Below are 15,787 nucleotides of genomic sequence, written 5' to 3'. Positions count from 1 at the left end.
ATTAAAAATTTATTTTGCGTAATTATGTTAGTTTCCAATTAAGCATTTTGATCTCTCGCGGAAGTGGTGGCCCCCTCGATGAGCAATTTTGATCAAGGGTTAGAATCACGCTGTCGACAACAGTCAAATTTAAAAATTTTGGTGCAGGTAAAGAAAAGACATCCTGTATTACGATATTAGCAATATAGCTGGCCTACTTTTTCGCTGCATGTGTAATAAGCCCGAAGAGGACCAAACTTTTTTCAATGTACAGTAAAAATTTTATGGCATCTGCACACAGCCCGCTCGACATGTATATATATAATGGAATGTCAGATGTCCTTGCTTTCTTTACTTTATTTTATTTTGCGGAGCAAACGTTAAGCAGGATCACTCACAAGCATGAAAGTGTCTCTTTTTGATTTTTTTTTTACATATTGTAGAATAAGAATATCCCAGATGCGCACAGTGCAACAGGAAGACGAGTAAGTGCAAAAGAAATTAAAAGGAAGAAAAGCTCGACAAAATGCGTTCGCAGAGAACACCGCAAACGTTTCTTGATTTACGAATATCGGCTTTTTTTTTTTTCTGCTCTCCTATCTTCTACCGTTCTCACTGCAGAGCAAGAAATGGCGGGAAGATAATACATCTCCGCGGCTTTCTCGGGACAAAGTGGCATTAAGCCCGACCATCCGCATTTCAACATTTCTTTTCTTTTAATGTTTTTAGCACGTTTTATCCTTTTACGATTCCGCGTTGCGAATTTTCACGAGGCGAGCAGACGAATGGCTCGAACTGCAGACGACGTGTACCAGAAGGGAACGTATATTACGGCAGACGACAGCGACGAACGAAGCACTCAACCAACGCCCTCTTTTCGTTGGTTGGATACGTTTATGTTGCGTCGCACTCTTTGGGACCACCAAAAAATAAAGTACACTCTGGGTTTTTTTTAGCGATGATTTTTTTGCATTCATAATTTATTCGGGACGAAGAGCTGCGCCGTGCGGCTTCGGCCCTCTCACGAGCAGACAACGCGGCACGCTCTGCAGACGAAAGCTAAACGAAAGAAACCCTCGCTATTTCTTTTCTCTATCTTCCAGCGCCACAGTATTCTCCGTTTGCGTTACTTTTACTGTTCCAAAAATTTCAAGTCAAATAATTTATTTATTTCCCGCCAACAAGACAAACGGTAATTTGAGTGGAGACGACACACGCAATCTAAAATGCACGGATTGTATCGACAGGAACGACCGAAACACCGTACTTATGCTTTCAACGATTCTTCTGTTTTACTTCTGTTCTAGCCTTTTCGTTTGCAAAATTTTTCGTGCTTGAGTGCAGACTAGCGGCACCCGAGCACGGACTCGCGAAGCAGACGACACACACACACTGGAAATAACAGAAGATCGACGGCAAGCGACGAAGAAAGGGCAGAGCGGAATCCTGCACTGTCGCTCCGGCGGTTCCGCATTAATAATCTTCGATTGGCATGGCAGAAATCGCGCACGACCGCGCGACTAGGCCTGGCGCCGATTGCTGTAACGCCAGCCGAGCGAAAGAGCCAGAGAAATCAGCCAGGAGAAAGAAAAAAAAACAGAAATGCGGCCCACCAAAGGCGTAACCACAGGGGGAGCGAGGAAAGCTCGATGTTATAACAAAAAAACATAGGCGAAAAGCTGGCTCTCCCTCCACCACGACCGCAACCCCTTTTCAGAAAGGAAAACGCAATTTCTCTCCCATAACTTGAAAGGAAAGTGCACCTAAGACCGTCAGACGCACACACGCAAAAGACGTATTTTACCTTTGCGACATCCCCCATACCTTTTCCAGACAAGTGTCCACACACTCCCACTTCTTTTCTGCATACGTGCAAAGACAGCGTGCGCAGAATACGCACAGACGTGCATGCGAAGCCAATTTACACGCATCTTACATCCCCGTACAGGAATTTTCGAAAGAAAGAAATACTCATAAATTTGTCTTTTTTACCTTCCTCCAATTAGGGAGAGCCCTCTCCCCATGGGCGCGCACACAATGTCTCACGCAATTACGAACACCCTTTCCAGACGACACATTCTGACAGACGTAGTTGAGAATTTTCACTACGACGGTGACATGGCAGTTTCACTTTCCTTTTCTTAATCTTTCCATCCCCTGTCCCCTTTCCCAGTGCAGGGTAGCCAACCTGGCTCAGTCCTGGTTAACCTCCATGCCTTTGATTTAGCCTTCGCTCTGACAGACGGGCGCACACACACTCAAGCAATCCCCCTCTCTCTCTCTCTCTATATATATATATATATATATATATATATATATATATATATATATATATATATATATATATTCCTTCTCCATCTATCTATCGCTCCCTCTATATATTTCTCGCTCTTTCCCACTACCTTTCTTCCTCTCTCCGGCAAACGTGTGGAAAGGAGCGTTCCCCAAACACAGCCATAACAAAAATGTCTCTCCTCCTCCTCCTCCTCCTCCAGGGGCACAATACGGAAGCCCCTTTCCCGAGGGCAAAACGCACAGACGACGCGCAGACGCAAGCAGACGCCGTGCACCCCTCTCGCACCGAGCGCGCTCCGTGCAGCCCTTTCTCGCGCAAGGTTGCTGCACCCGAGGCACTATATCCTACACCATCCTGCACTCTCGACCAGCCCCGGCCGGGCGCAAACCAGGAGTGCCGCGCACTCCCCCCCACCCCCCTCCGCCTATACCTCTCCCATCTCTCTCTCTCTTTCTTTTGCGCCAGCGAGGGGAGGAGATTACCAGTCCCATCTCTCTCTCTCCCTCTCTTTTTGCGCCAGCGAGGGGAGAAGGATCGATGGCCGCACCTCCGAGCCGCTGGTCTCCGCACTGCGCCGGTTCAGGGGATGGCACGCACTCAAACTCCAGCGCACGCTGTTTTCTCGGGCCGCCACCGCGCAGGGAGCCAAATGACCCGCCCCGCAGCTAGCTGTTGCGTTCTTTCCCGGATAAAAGAGACTGCTCCCGCGTTTCCCGGATATAAGCGACCGCGCGAGCGCGAACTGTGCGAAAGGATGGTATACGGTCGGAAGTGCCCGCATAACTTCGAGCTCCTTCCTCTCGTGTAATGTGCGATCGCTCAAAAGCTCCTCCGTGAAAATATACGCCTTGCGTTTTCCCGGATAACATAAAAAACGACGGCCGATTTTTTTTTTTTATCTGGGGTGCCCACCGCATTTTCTCCTGACAATGCGACGCTCGAGTTGCAGATAACGGACAGACGGACAATGGAATCTTCAGCCTCGGCTGATATACAGCGCCTGTTCTCGTCTCCTTTTATTTATTTGTATTTAGTCTTTGTGTAGTTGTTGAGCCTACAGATTGTGAATATGTTCCAACTCCACCCCAGTTCTTGCTACATGGACGACAAAATCCCGGATAAAAAAAAAACGAGAAATGACCTGCCCCGACTGGACGGTAGTAACTGCTGCGTATCTCGGGCAGATAAAAGACGACGTGCTGCTACGTTCCTCGGATTTCAGCAATGACAGGGCCGAAAACGAACAGACTGGTGGAATCCCGAATCCTTTTGAGTCACTCGGCTCGGTGCTTGAAGATGGCCCGGGCTTCAGCGACCTTCAAAAGCAGCGAAATAGCTTGTTCTCGTTGAGGCTACAGCTAGCTGTCAAATGTGCATGCCAGATAAAAGCAAGATGCGACCCCGTATTTCCCTCTGAAACCATGCGGGACGGAGGATGCACACACCGGTGGCCAAAAGTACACGGACCACATACTCTCCGAAAGAACAAAGAGAAACTGGAATCATTCGCTATTCAGGCGGAAAAACTGAACTTCAAAGTGCACTGTAAAGTTCACGGTGCCAGGCTTGGACTGCAGTCTTCAATTTCAAGTTACTTTCACAGGCGGACAGGGAAATCTGCTTTACCATGGAAACCGTTGTCTGTACTCCTTTTGCTGAGGAGGACCCACGGATTGACGGATTCCCGCATGATTTCTGCACGGCTATCTCTCCTCCTTTTGCGACTTTCGGCAATCGTGAAATAACGCGGCCCTAATTAAGCTATCGCTGTTACATTTCCTGGATAATGATACGCGGTGGCCGAAGATTGGGATTGACAGAATACTGGACATCTTTCTTTTCTTTCGCGCTACTCAGTTTACAGCGATAGCTGTCGCAAACAGTTGCTTTTGCGGCGTCGGCCGTATCTGCCGCAGTCGGAGGTACACTTGTCGTTTAGGTCGCGTGAGGTAGCTTCTCGGAAACGATACCTTGTCACATCTTCATTACCACAATAAACCTAAATGTGCAGAATTTTTTCTCGAAGAGACAAAGAGCGCCACAACGGGTAAATCGACGATGTGTCACTACGTGCAGGAACCTGGCGAAACGTTTATGATTGAGTCCTGCGCGTCCCCCATTCATCTACATGCAAATTCGAAGAACGGCGTCATTTATCGAATCAGTTGCTATGCAAAGCGCAATATGGTGCACGAAATCAGCGCCTAGGTAAAGAAGGAGGGGGAGGGAAGAGAAAAGTAGAAGGCAAGGAGGTTAACCAGAATAACGTCCGGTTTGCTACCCTACACCGGGAGAATGGGAAAGGGGAAAACAAAGTTTACAGGGAGACAAAGGAGGGAAGGAAAGAAGGAAATTGCGGCGAGTTCACTGACGCGTGTGGTCTTAAAGAAATTGCATTAAAAGTCACAGATAGTCGCATAGGTAAAAGAACCTAAACGAACCTGATGGCATGAAGCGAAACGAAGAACAGGTAAAAGGGAAAAACGAACAAATAGCTACGGTTCTTTGGAACAAACTGTTCGCGCGCCGATGCTAATCATTTCTACAAGAGAGTGTTATTCGGAAGTTATACGTTGCGTAAGCACTGCTTTTTTTTTTCAATGCTCTTGTCTGGCGAACCGCATGTGTCATATGTGCCTCCAAGATGTGCGCTCAGCTGGAGTTTTACTTGCGACAAACAAGTTATAGAGTGTGCAATGGTTTCTGTGAACGTGTCTGAAGCCTCTTCTGTGTCAGTTGTCAAAGCACGCTAGCGAAACAAAAAAGGCGGATAAAAACACAAAGGTGTGCGCCGGGATATCGCAAGCAACAGCTGTCGTCTCGGCTTTTGCTAGCTAGATGGCGCAATGCTAGTGGGCCACCTAGTGAGCCCAGATGCAAGCCCTGTAGCGCCACCTGGAAAGCCACCATGGGCAGCGCTAGAGCGCGGACAAAGAGGCTTCACCACTTGACGAACTTCGGCGAATTCGCTAACGCTGGTTCGTCAACAGCATCGTGCGCAGACCTTAACTTGCCGTCGCAAGTCCTCTTATTATCGGCTCTCTGTGAAGAGACCTTAGCTTTTTTTTCTGTGAGCTAGGGGCTGCGAAATGACCTGCCAAAGCCTGCGCACATCTCTTTTTTCACAGTGGTGAGCTGTTTTCACAACATATGAGGTGTGGGGCTCCAAACAACGGTTCCGAATTGCGCTGTCATCGTCACCGTTCGCAGAATACCGTGAAGCCCTGAAATTTTCGTCACCTTCGCGAACAGGATTGAAGCTTACGAAACTTCGGGGCACGTCAGAGGCATATGCAGCGGCTGATTCTGGCAGCTCAAACTCAGGGGGGGGGGGGGGGGGAAACAGCAGCAAAAGTACCTAAAACCTCATAAGGCAGAAATACGAGCACCGTATATCTGCTTCGCGACAGCTTTTGCCATTATTGTGATAACTCCCGATTTTTTTTTTCTGAAACGCAAACTGAACGACGGCACTGCAAGAGACAGGCTGTATTCCTCGACGCCATCCTTTAGAGATTTTTGTTTATCCTTCTAAGCGTTCTTTATTTATTTTGGTAATCTCGTAAGCTACGCGAAGAGGCCACTAAGCCAGCAGCTACTTCCAGCCGTGACGAAGCCTAAGCCATATACGCCAAGGAAGGCGTAGCGACCGAACGGACAAATACATTCCCAAACACTATATATGCTACGTTGACTCTGTTGGGTGTATTTCTTCGTTGCTTAGTTCGTTCATTCGTTCGGTCCTTCGTTTGTTTTTGTGCGACTGCGCGTGTGTTTGCGCGCGCGCACACTAAGCTGCGAAGAACCACTGTGCCAGCTGTTGCATTTCCTCGAGACGTACGGTAAGCCTGACGTCTGTGCGCCCACACAGAGAATCCACTCTGAGTAGTTCTGCGACCGTTGACTTTTTTTTTTTCTCTCCCTGTCTCTCTCGCTTGCTTTAGCCCTTCTAAGCGCTGGAGTGACCTCGAAGCTGGATATTGCATTTGCCAAGGAACGGATGTACGCGACTTTGCGACACGGGCGATGCATTGCGGTCGATGGACGGACTCCAAATCCGTAATCCTTCTGCTCGGTTATCTTTTCGCTTTCGCTTTTGGTGCCCAGCATAAGCTGCGAAGTGGACCTGCATATGAACTGCTACATTTCTCCGGGATGCGATTAGGAGTAAATAAGCCGGCGATTGCAACGAACAGACGAACTAACTCTGGACTCCGTCTGTTGCACTTCTGTTGGTTCGTTCGTTCGTCTGCTAGTTTGTTTGTCTGCTTGTTACCGGCCTTTCAAGTTGAGAAAACGTCCCCGAAGCTAAGCTGTTGCATTCCTCTTGGAGACGCGGATAGCTGACTCCACTTTGCGTACCACGCCAAGCTTGTGGCCGGACTTCATCTGTTTCCTTCTCTTCTTTTTTTGTATTTATTTAGAGATGCCAATATAGCTGACGTTTATGGGAGTATCGTAGTGTCAGTGTTTATGTAGCGTGAAGAAAAGGCCGCACGGAAGAAACGTTGTTTCCGCACCACATGAACACAAAACGAAACCATGAACAGTCAAAACACCATTCTAAAGCGTCATAAAACAATCTTTGCGCATCAGCGTCCCGATGCGTCAATTAATACTCAACGTCGCAATTAAGCAGCAAAAATGGCGTCTCGCCAACCCAACACTGCGTCGCCTCCGGTGCGTACAATTCGGAGCATTGTCTTTGTCAGCTGCAGTTGCCGATGGCGGTTTCGAGTATGTATGTATGTATGTATGTATGTATGTATGTATGTATGTATGTATGTATGTATGTATGTATGTATGTATGTGTGTATGTGTGTATGTGTGTATGTGTGTATGTATGTATGTATGTATGTATGTATGTATGTATGTATGCATGCATGCATGCATGCATGCATGCATGTATGTATGTATGTATGTATGTATGTATGTATGTATGTATGTATGTATGTATCAGTGAAGCATAGAATCACAGAATCCGGGCACAAAAATAGTTCAAGGAACAGAAGCACGTAGGAAGAAAAAAACATGACTTTACTGACGTTTCGGTCGGGGTCCGGCTTTCATCAAGAGTGGGAGAGCAAGTTGAGAGAGCTCAATTTATACATTTCTTAGTAAGCAAAGAGAGAAGCGAGCGAGAGGAAACAACAACGTGAATACAAACTGTACCATATTGCGCGTGTAAAAAAAAGAGAAAGAAAGAAGGAAAAGAAAAGAAAAAGGAAAGAAGAAATGTAGCGGCGTCAAGAATACCAGCACGTGCTTTGGCGCATGTCAAAGTCAACGAAAACAACTGTCAATGCAAACTTGCGTGAAAGAAAAAAAAAAGAAAAACCAAACTTGAAGGAAAGCGAAACGGGTAAGCAGTTTGTGAATGACCCGCACACGTCAACAGGTGCGAATTCAGTCCTGTTCACAAAGAAAGATGACAGATGCAGCCCGTGTAATGTAGGGAGGGGTGACAGATTTGACAGGGGTTGCCGCTGCTGCGACCTTTAAGGTATATATATATATATATATATATATATATATATATATATATATATATATATATGCTCTTTCCATTTTTATTTGTTTTCGTTAGGCCCAAGCTCTAATTTATATATCAAAGTACGTGTGAAACGCAGTCCTTCAATCCATATTTAGACAACCAAAACCGATTTCAATAATACTAAAAATATTATGGGGCTTTAAATGCCAAAGCTCCGGTCTGATTATGAGGCAGGACATAGTGGGGGACTGCGAATTACTTTTTACCACCTGGCGATTTATTTTTTTTTTTACAGTGACAACGAGTATCTTTCAAATGTTCTTTTCACAGATTAGAGGCATATTTCAGATCAACGAATAATACATCAAATTTTTCCGCTTTGTATGTGTGTCACTAGGCGGAGCTCACATAATTGTGATGTTTTTTTATTATTACTTTTGACTCACGGTCTTGTAAGTTCGACGCGCTAGTTAATATTTTTTCCAGCAATTTAGCTAAAGATAAGGTTGATGGGTTAAATAAAAAATCCATTCATTAGAGACAGTAGATTATAACTTTTCTTTTTTAAACGCAACACACACTATAAAGACGGCCAAACCTTCCCCTACGGGAAAATGGGCGTAAGCGAAGCTTGTCCTCCGTGCACCTGATCTTCGTCACGGTTACGCAACCCACAGGTAACGGTGCCGGATCACTTCGGCCTCCCGCTCCCACAGCTCGGGATTTGCTTTTCGTTGCTGTCCGATTGCCCGGGCTCGGGCGGCTCTAACGGCTGGGTCGGCGTGCCGACGGCGAGCCCTTTCACGGGCGAGTTCTCGCCGCCGCTCGTCGAAGGCTGCCCGTTCTTCGGGAGAACGCACAACGCGCGGCCGTCCCACCCATCTCCCGATACCGAACTGAACGGAAACGGAGCCCGCGCAGCGTGCGCGATACCCTTCCCTGCCCTTTCCCTCCCCCGGCGGAAGCGAAACGGCTCCGATAGGTTGCGCGCTTGGCGCGAGCGCGCGCCTATGCAGCTGGAATCCTCGAAAACAGCCGCGTTTACATGAATGCGACAGTAGCGCGTCGAATTTTTCAATAGCGCATTACGAGTAATGCGATGAGCCAGCGCTTACATGCTTACACGCATACATGAACGCGCATGCAGCGCTTCACTCAAGGTGCGACGGTGGCGGCAAACGGCGTCGCACGTCGAAGGCAAAGGAGCGCTTCCCGACGCGTCCAGCGCCCCGCCACACAGCGGCGTGGCGAGCGCAGCAGACGTGCGGCAAGTTCCGTTTCCCAGAATTCCTAATGCGACGCCGTCGCGTTCACGTGCACTGCGAAAGTCGACTTACTCGTCTCAATCCACGCCTGTCTGGCGCATTGATGCGACGCGCTTTCCTATGGCGCATTAGCCCAGTTTACGTGGGTGCGAGATGCTAAAGAGCTGACGCGATGCGATGCGCCAGTTGTCGCATTCGCGGAAAACGCGGGTAATGACTCGCGCTCCGGCACCGGCGCAGCTGTGAACTCATCGAACTGCCCTTTCCCGCAGCTGTGCTGCTCTGGGAGCAACTCGGTATTTTTGTGTGTGTGTGTGTGACCCTGAAAACGCCGCCGACCCTTGTGAGTCAATACAAGCTTCACTTCAACATTTGGTGCAGCGGATGCAGACAAACGATTTCTACGTTAGTGCACAAATTTATGCAGGAGCGCCGGAAGCGGTGGTTGACTGACCACTTCGGCGTGCCGTTCGTGAAGTACACCGTTCGTGGCAGCAAGCTTTAGTGAAAAATGCCACAAAAAAGGTAGGGAGAGGGGAAAGGGGGAGGGATACGAAAAGTACACTATGAAAAGAACATTGGAAATACGTGCACACAAGTCCTTTCATATATACGCAAATATGTAGCACCCATATTTCTCCATAAAGCTGACCAAATAATCTTTCCCGCATCATATGACGCACAGAGAAGCCGACTTAGAGAGAGAGAAAGAAAGACAAGGAGGTTGACCAGAGATTATCTCCGGTTGGCTACCCTGTACTGGGGGAGGGGCAAAGGGATGCGATAGGTGAGAGAGAAAAAAAGGATAACGAAAATAACGAAACAAACATACACACACACACGTACCCACGATAAACCCTATGCATGGTCAATCTTCTGTTATTCCAAGGTAGCCCTACAGAGGGTACTCTCAGCACTGCGTCATGGATCACATGAGCAGCTCGTCGCAGAGATAAGAGAAGTCCGCCATCGACTAGTTGACGAAGGACACGATATATCAGTGGTTGCCTAGTCACTGTGGCATACATGGCAATAATCGAGCAGATGCAGCTGCCCGATCTGCTCGTCAAATGCGTTGTCATTCCTCTTTCGAGCCGACTTAAATCGTCTCTAATGACATTACACGGTAGATGACTCCGTTTAAAGATATTATTCGGTCCGTGGCCAACAAGAGTCATGAAAAGGCGCTCTTTATTAGCATAAAAAAAATCCCAGCAGCATCGTCGGGCGTTATTGAGGTATATGAAAAGAACGTTTCTTTAATAAGAGCGTTCTTTATTTGTACGGTCGCTGTGCATACTTCGTGATATCTTTTTGCGTCGCATTGTCGCTTTGAGTGTTGCTTTCAAGTGGCGCTGTCACATGCGATACTATTCCTCGCAATGTCGCTTTGAGAGCTTCTTTGTAATCTCGTATTGTCGTTTTGACTGCGGAGTGACAACGTCGCTGCGTTTGCAGCAACTGTTTCTCGCCTCTTTCTACCACAAAAACTACGCGTAAAAGTATGCAAGACTACATATGTACGGTACCACTTGTTCAAGGGTCAGGCAGTAGCCGGCGCCACATTAGTGCGCCAAGCATCTCCTTCTATACTATCATTTGAATTTAGTAAAGAAGGAACGAAACGGCCGCGAATTTAGCCCGTTGAAGGATGAAAAGAAAGAGGAATAACAACAAAGAGCGACGTCAATACTTTCGAGCAAAAGAAAAAAGCAGTACAGCGCAGAGCAGACGAATCCGGTGATATCCCTCAGATGGAGTCTATCAGAATAGTGTCCACAAAATGCATCGCCAAAGTCGCCGACACGGCACATCTCTACATCCTCGTCAGGGTATGACCACGGTCCAGGCACTTTGGTCACTCTGAGAGAACGTTTTGTCAAAGTATGTGCAAGCTGTCGCGCAGGCGAACTCACTGCTGGTCGTATGCATGGAGCGAATCCCGAAATAAATGTCCCGCTGAAGAGTCGGGGTTGTCACAGAAACTGTAAATCTGAAGGCGATTTTCTTTCGATGCAACAAAAAGTAAACGTACGTAGTGGTTACGTCTAAACGTAAACGAGTCAGGAGCCCGTCGAGCGTGCGGTCAGATTTTCCGTTCGGTTGAGATCCGGTGAGGAGTGGGTAAGCTCTGTGCAGGATTGAATACATTGCCTGGTCATCAAACTATTACCCGTGGTTATTAAGTAACATAAGAAAATAAAAATACAGGAATCGGAATCGTTAACTCTTCGGTCAGGTAATTGCTACAGCAAAACAAGAAAGTTTAGCGGCACTAAGGTTGCAGGTCTCCCTCGAAAAGTTTCACTCGAAATAAAGTCCCCGGATGTCTGACGTACGCGGGTGTGTGTCACGCACACACACGGTGCTATACAGGTCAACGTTCGTCGCACAAGTGTCTAAAGAAGCGTTGAAGTGCTCTCCTTGCTTTCGATACACTGTTTTCGATGGCCATGGACCTAACACCTTGGCAAGTGTTCCAAAAGAAGTGGTTCACACATATCGGTCTTTTGAATCGCATCGACGTTCTCTTTTTTGTTTTTCGTGTAAAACGTCATTGTTTAAATCCTGAACAACGATGTTCTCGTATGAATGGTACCTAAACAATTGCAAAATACTCGTTGCTAAAACAGTTGTCCATAACGCCACCATTATTAAGTATTAGCGAATTCTACGGCAATAACCCGACAGGAATGTATGCCATCTGCAAGTTGTCGTCTGCAAGATGCGGGTACTGTCTTCGAAGAACAGGATTACGCTATCACTGCACAATATGGGTCGCGGACGGCCTGCAGACGATACTCTCATTAATGGAAGATGTTCTGAGTCTCCTTGTGTAAGCACGTGCAATTCGAAGGCGTGCCCCATATATAATTTGTCCAGAGAGACAAGTTTCGCAACAATGATACCTAAATACATTCAGAAGTACTCGTCCCTTCAACAGTCGTCCATAAGTCTAGCATTAATCCGTATTAGCGAGGACTATAGGGTAACGACGAGAAACGAATGTACAACTTCTGCAAGTTGTCGTCTGCAAAATACGGGTGCTGTCTTCGAGGAACGAGAATTACGCTATCCGCGCAGAAGTTAACTGGGCCATGGGCGGGCATGCAGATGATCCCAGCCATGCGGCAAGATCGTCGGCGTTGTCTTCTCTGTAAGCCCATCATTAGGAGAGAAGACGTTCAAGTGCCGTTTAATCCCTCACAGAGCGAGGAGGTGCGCCGCGCCTAAGTACTTCGTATGCAAATCGACCGGAGAACGTCCATCCACGCCAGGCGCGTCTGCCAGTGGCACGCGAAGACTTTATTAATAGTCCGGCACTCTGCTTTGAAAGCCACTCGACTACTGACCGCGTATTTCCCCACGAAATCCCGGTCCCCGCGATTAGAACATACTACGCTAGCTCCGTAGGAAAGCTGATACGATGAGCGAGACACGAGATGATAAGAGCTGCACGGGGAGGCATTGGCACGAACTCTAGCCGCCACGGAGTTTTAGGAATTCGCTCCTCAGCACGCGTTATCTTCTGGTCTCGTGTAACTGTTTCATCGAATCTGGCTTCGCTTAACGAAGGTGTTGGACAACCAATTTAATCAACGACACCGTGATCACTGGCGTATAAGTACACGTCGGCGATAGAGGTTCGCAAGAACCGTACACACATTTCAAAAGCGTTATCTTACAATCTAATCCATCAACCACAACCAAAACCAGCACTGGGGTTGGTCGTACATTTATATCCCGAAACTTGGCCCGTTATTGAAAATTCCGGCGACGCGTTTTGCATAATTTCGGTATAATGACAAAACGCGCTTCGAACGTTCGTCTGCCCGTATCTTTCACCCACCTGTTTTGCGAAATGTGGCAGTAATTGCGCATATTTTTATCACATTGACGGTTATAACCGTAGCCTGCGACTCAACCACATCTGTCCGTTGCGCTGTCTTACACACTGTCTTACACGCTGTTTTACGCCCGAAAATGCCGCACACGCGTTCTTGTTTACTTTTTGTAAGTATAAAAAAAACACTTAAACACCGTTGAGGTGTTAACCACGCCGCTCTGTTGGGCTGACTTAGGAGGGAGCATTGCAAATGTTTTCACGAACGCGAGACACTCATCGTGATGGAAGGCGCACTCCAGAAACAAAGCGTCAAGGGCAAACACTTCCCGAGCAGCACCGCCACATGCGTACGCAAGTACCCAAGGGCACGCTTCCTTTGTTTAGAATCACTTTCTCTCTTTTCTATTTGTTTTTTCTTTCTCTCTTTTTTATTTCATCAGCGCACACGATGAGGGAGAGAAGCACTCAGCGAGGAGTTCGCCGTGAGTCAGCCAGCGTGTCCGGTTTGTGGCGGACGGTCTCGCCTGCCTCGCCCAAATACAACGCGCCGCCGGCGAGGCTCTCAAACAGCAGCAGCAACACGTTACGCCTTCGATGCGAGCACTTCGTGACACCCGGCTGCCTGTACGGCTCGTAAAAGAAACCGCGCCTGAGACATCGTGTAGACACCGCGATCTACTAACGCGACCGATCGAAGCGAAAGCTGAAGCCAATCAAACTAGCCGTCACCTTCTTCCAGCGCCGTCTCTTCAATCTAATTCATCTTGGAGATTTACTCTTATTCGGTTTTACGGACTCACTGACATATCACTCAAGTCGGCGATATCTACGGAAGTTCTACTGTTCGTTTAGTTGGTTTCGCCTTTTTTTTTTTTTTTTTGCCGGTACAGGTGTGCTATTTCGTCGTCTGCCGGCGTGGTAACCGAGAAAAGCAGACGACGCCCCAAGAGCAGAAGACGTCATCGTCGTCTGCGCGGCGAAATAGCAGACGACCAAAAGCAGACGACTTTTTAACTCTTCGGGTCCCGCAGGCGACGAAACACATGGCCAGTGCAGCTGACAACTCGCAATTCGGCCGCCGAGACGCGCAAGCTGGGCTGCCGCTGGCGCGAATCCAAGGCGTGTGTACCAAAGCGAAGCGACGTGCGCTGGCGTCGTCGCCGCTAACGCTGGTGCGTGCCCGCCGTCAAGAGCAGAGCGCCCAAGGAAAATGAAACGTGCGTGGTCGCTGCTCACCGGGCGCTTTCCGGAGCCGTCGTGTCCAAGAAGAGCCTGTGGTGGCCCTCGTGCTGTTGTTGGCTACCAGGTTCGGCCATCGTCGTTTCGTAAACCGCTCGTCGACCCCGAGACACTCCTCCTAATCGAGGCGACCCTTCCCAAAGCAGCACAGCACGTCGTCCACTTCCTATTCTACCTTGGCGCCGAAAGGTTTCGAGCGCTTGAGCGCCGGATCCACCGACAACGACGCGCGCTGCCGCAACTCTCCGCTAGATAGAGGTTTTCCTCTTGTCCTCGAGGCGGCGCCACCACCGCCCGCTGCCGCCGCCCCACCGTCGCTCGAAGGCGTCGTCTGCTCGCAACTCCAGGGACGCCTCTTCTTCAACAGACCCCGGGCCGCGCACTAAACTTGGGAAGCGCAGTTAATGACGAGGCATGCGGCACATTAGGCTTGTTAGCGAGAGAACGGTGCCGGTAGGAGCAAATCAATCGATTTTGTGTGCGCGTGTGTCGTAAGACTAAGGTCAACGGAGAAGGAACGAGGGAGGTGAAAGTGACTTCGGCAACCTACGTAGCAGACGACTCACGGCGGTGGCGGTGGCGGCGGCGGCGGCGGCAGACCTGTTTTTTTTTCTAGAGGCGCTGGAATCGGCTCAAGGGCGCGTTCGTGTCTTGTGGGACGGCTTGAATGCGGCTTGCCAGGCGGCGTTATTGTGTGTAGAGCTGTATTGTGTCTAGAAATAATCTCATGAGTGGCGACAATGGAAAAGAAACCTGCCATGAGTAACTACTTAAGAGGAAAAAACGAAATCAGGAAAGAAACAATTTATGATAACTCAAAGGGAAGCTCATTACCTTTCGAAGTGAGATCAGGACGCCTTAGAATACGCACCTATAAAGCGACATATAAGAACGAAGAAGAAGCATGTGCTCGCTGCAGCACAGCTAGGGAAACGATGGAGCATGTTTTATTACAATGTGAAGATAAATGCCCAGCGGTCGATTGAGGCACCTCTGAACTCCTTGCAACCCTTGTAAGGTTCGGCGAGAGCAGGGGGAAAGTAAGCATGCCCGCAATAGAGATTAGTAAGAGGCGATTGGTAGATTGGTGGAATAAAGGTAGGGAAACGACAAAAAACGGAGACGTACAAAAACAAAGTTCACAATAGGGGATCAAAAAATTTGGTCATGGGAATTCATTTTTCGTTTTCTTTTCTTTTTCTTTTTTTTTCTTCTTTAACCTAGGTAGGACATTAAGCAGTATAACAACAAGAGGTTGGTGGCGCAACCTACCGCTCCATTCTAAAGGGGACGTTCGCGACATCCATCCATTCATCCATCGATCCATCTTGTAAATGTGCGAAGTCTGCCGCAGACTTCACTGTTGGTTCCTCTGCTGTGTTCACTTCTTCTGGTCGAAAGGATAGAGCGACGAAGGAGCATACGCTACGATGTACTTAGCTAGATCTAATTACTAAGTCTTACCAAACGCTGCTGTCGTAAACTTCTGCTACTTGCAGTTTCAGCTTGAGCAAGTTAGGTGAGAACCGGTGAGATCGGCGTTCAAGATAATTATTTTGCTCGGCGATCATTTATCTCGCACGCTCACACACGCGCGCACACGCACACACACGCGCGCGCACGCACACACACACAAACACACACACACACACACAAACACACACACA

The 15,787-nt window shown here is 48.3% G+C and overlaps 1 protein-coding gene across 6 annotated transcripts in view; it reads right to left on the bottom strand.

Annotated features, from left to right (window-relative positions):
* Window positions 1-14,649, bottom strand: part of LOC139048842 (BAI1-associated protein 3-like) — a 567,324-nt gene extending 552,675 nt beyond the window's left edge. For 4 of the 6 annotated variants that reach the window (XM_070523710.1, XM_070523711.1, XM_070523712.1 and 1 more), the window contains exon 1: window positions 14,118-14,648. In XM_070523710.1, the coding sequence (XP_070379811.1) occupies window positions 14,118-14,197 (80 nt within the window). In that variant the 5' untranslated portion in view covers window positions 14,198-14,648. Of the gene's footprint in view, window positions 1-14,117 lie in introns of all 6 variants that reach the window. The other 2 variants (XM_070523709.1, XM_070523713.1) reach the window with 1 other exon arrangement.
* Between the last annotated feature and the right edge of the window lie 1,138 nt (window positions 14,650-15,787).

Source organism: Dermacentor albipictus, chromosome 8 (genome assembly GCF_038994185.2).
Source record: "Dermacentor albipictus isolate Rhodes 1998 colony chromosome 8, USDA_Dalb.pri_finalv2, whole genome shotgun sequence".
Taxonomy (NCBI): Eukaryota; Metazoa; Arthropoda; class Arachnida; order Ixodida; family Ixodidae; genus Dermacentor; species Dermacentor albipictus.
The sequence above is the reverse complement of the archived record's forward strand: the minus strand, read 5'-3'. Positions and strand labels throughout refer to the sequence as shown.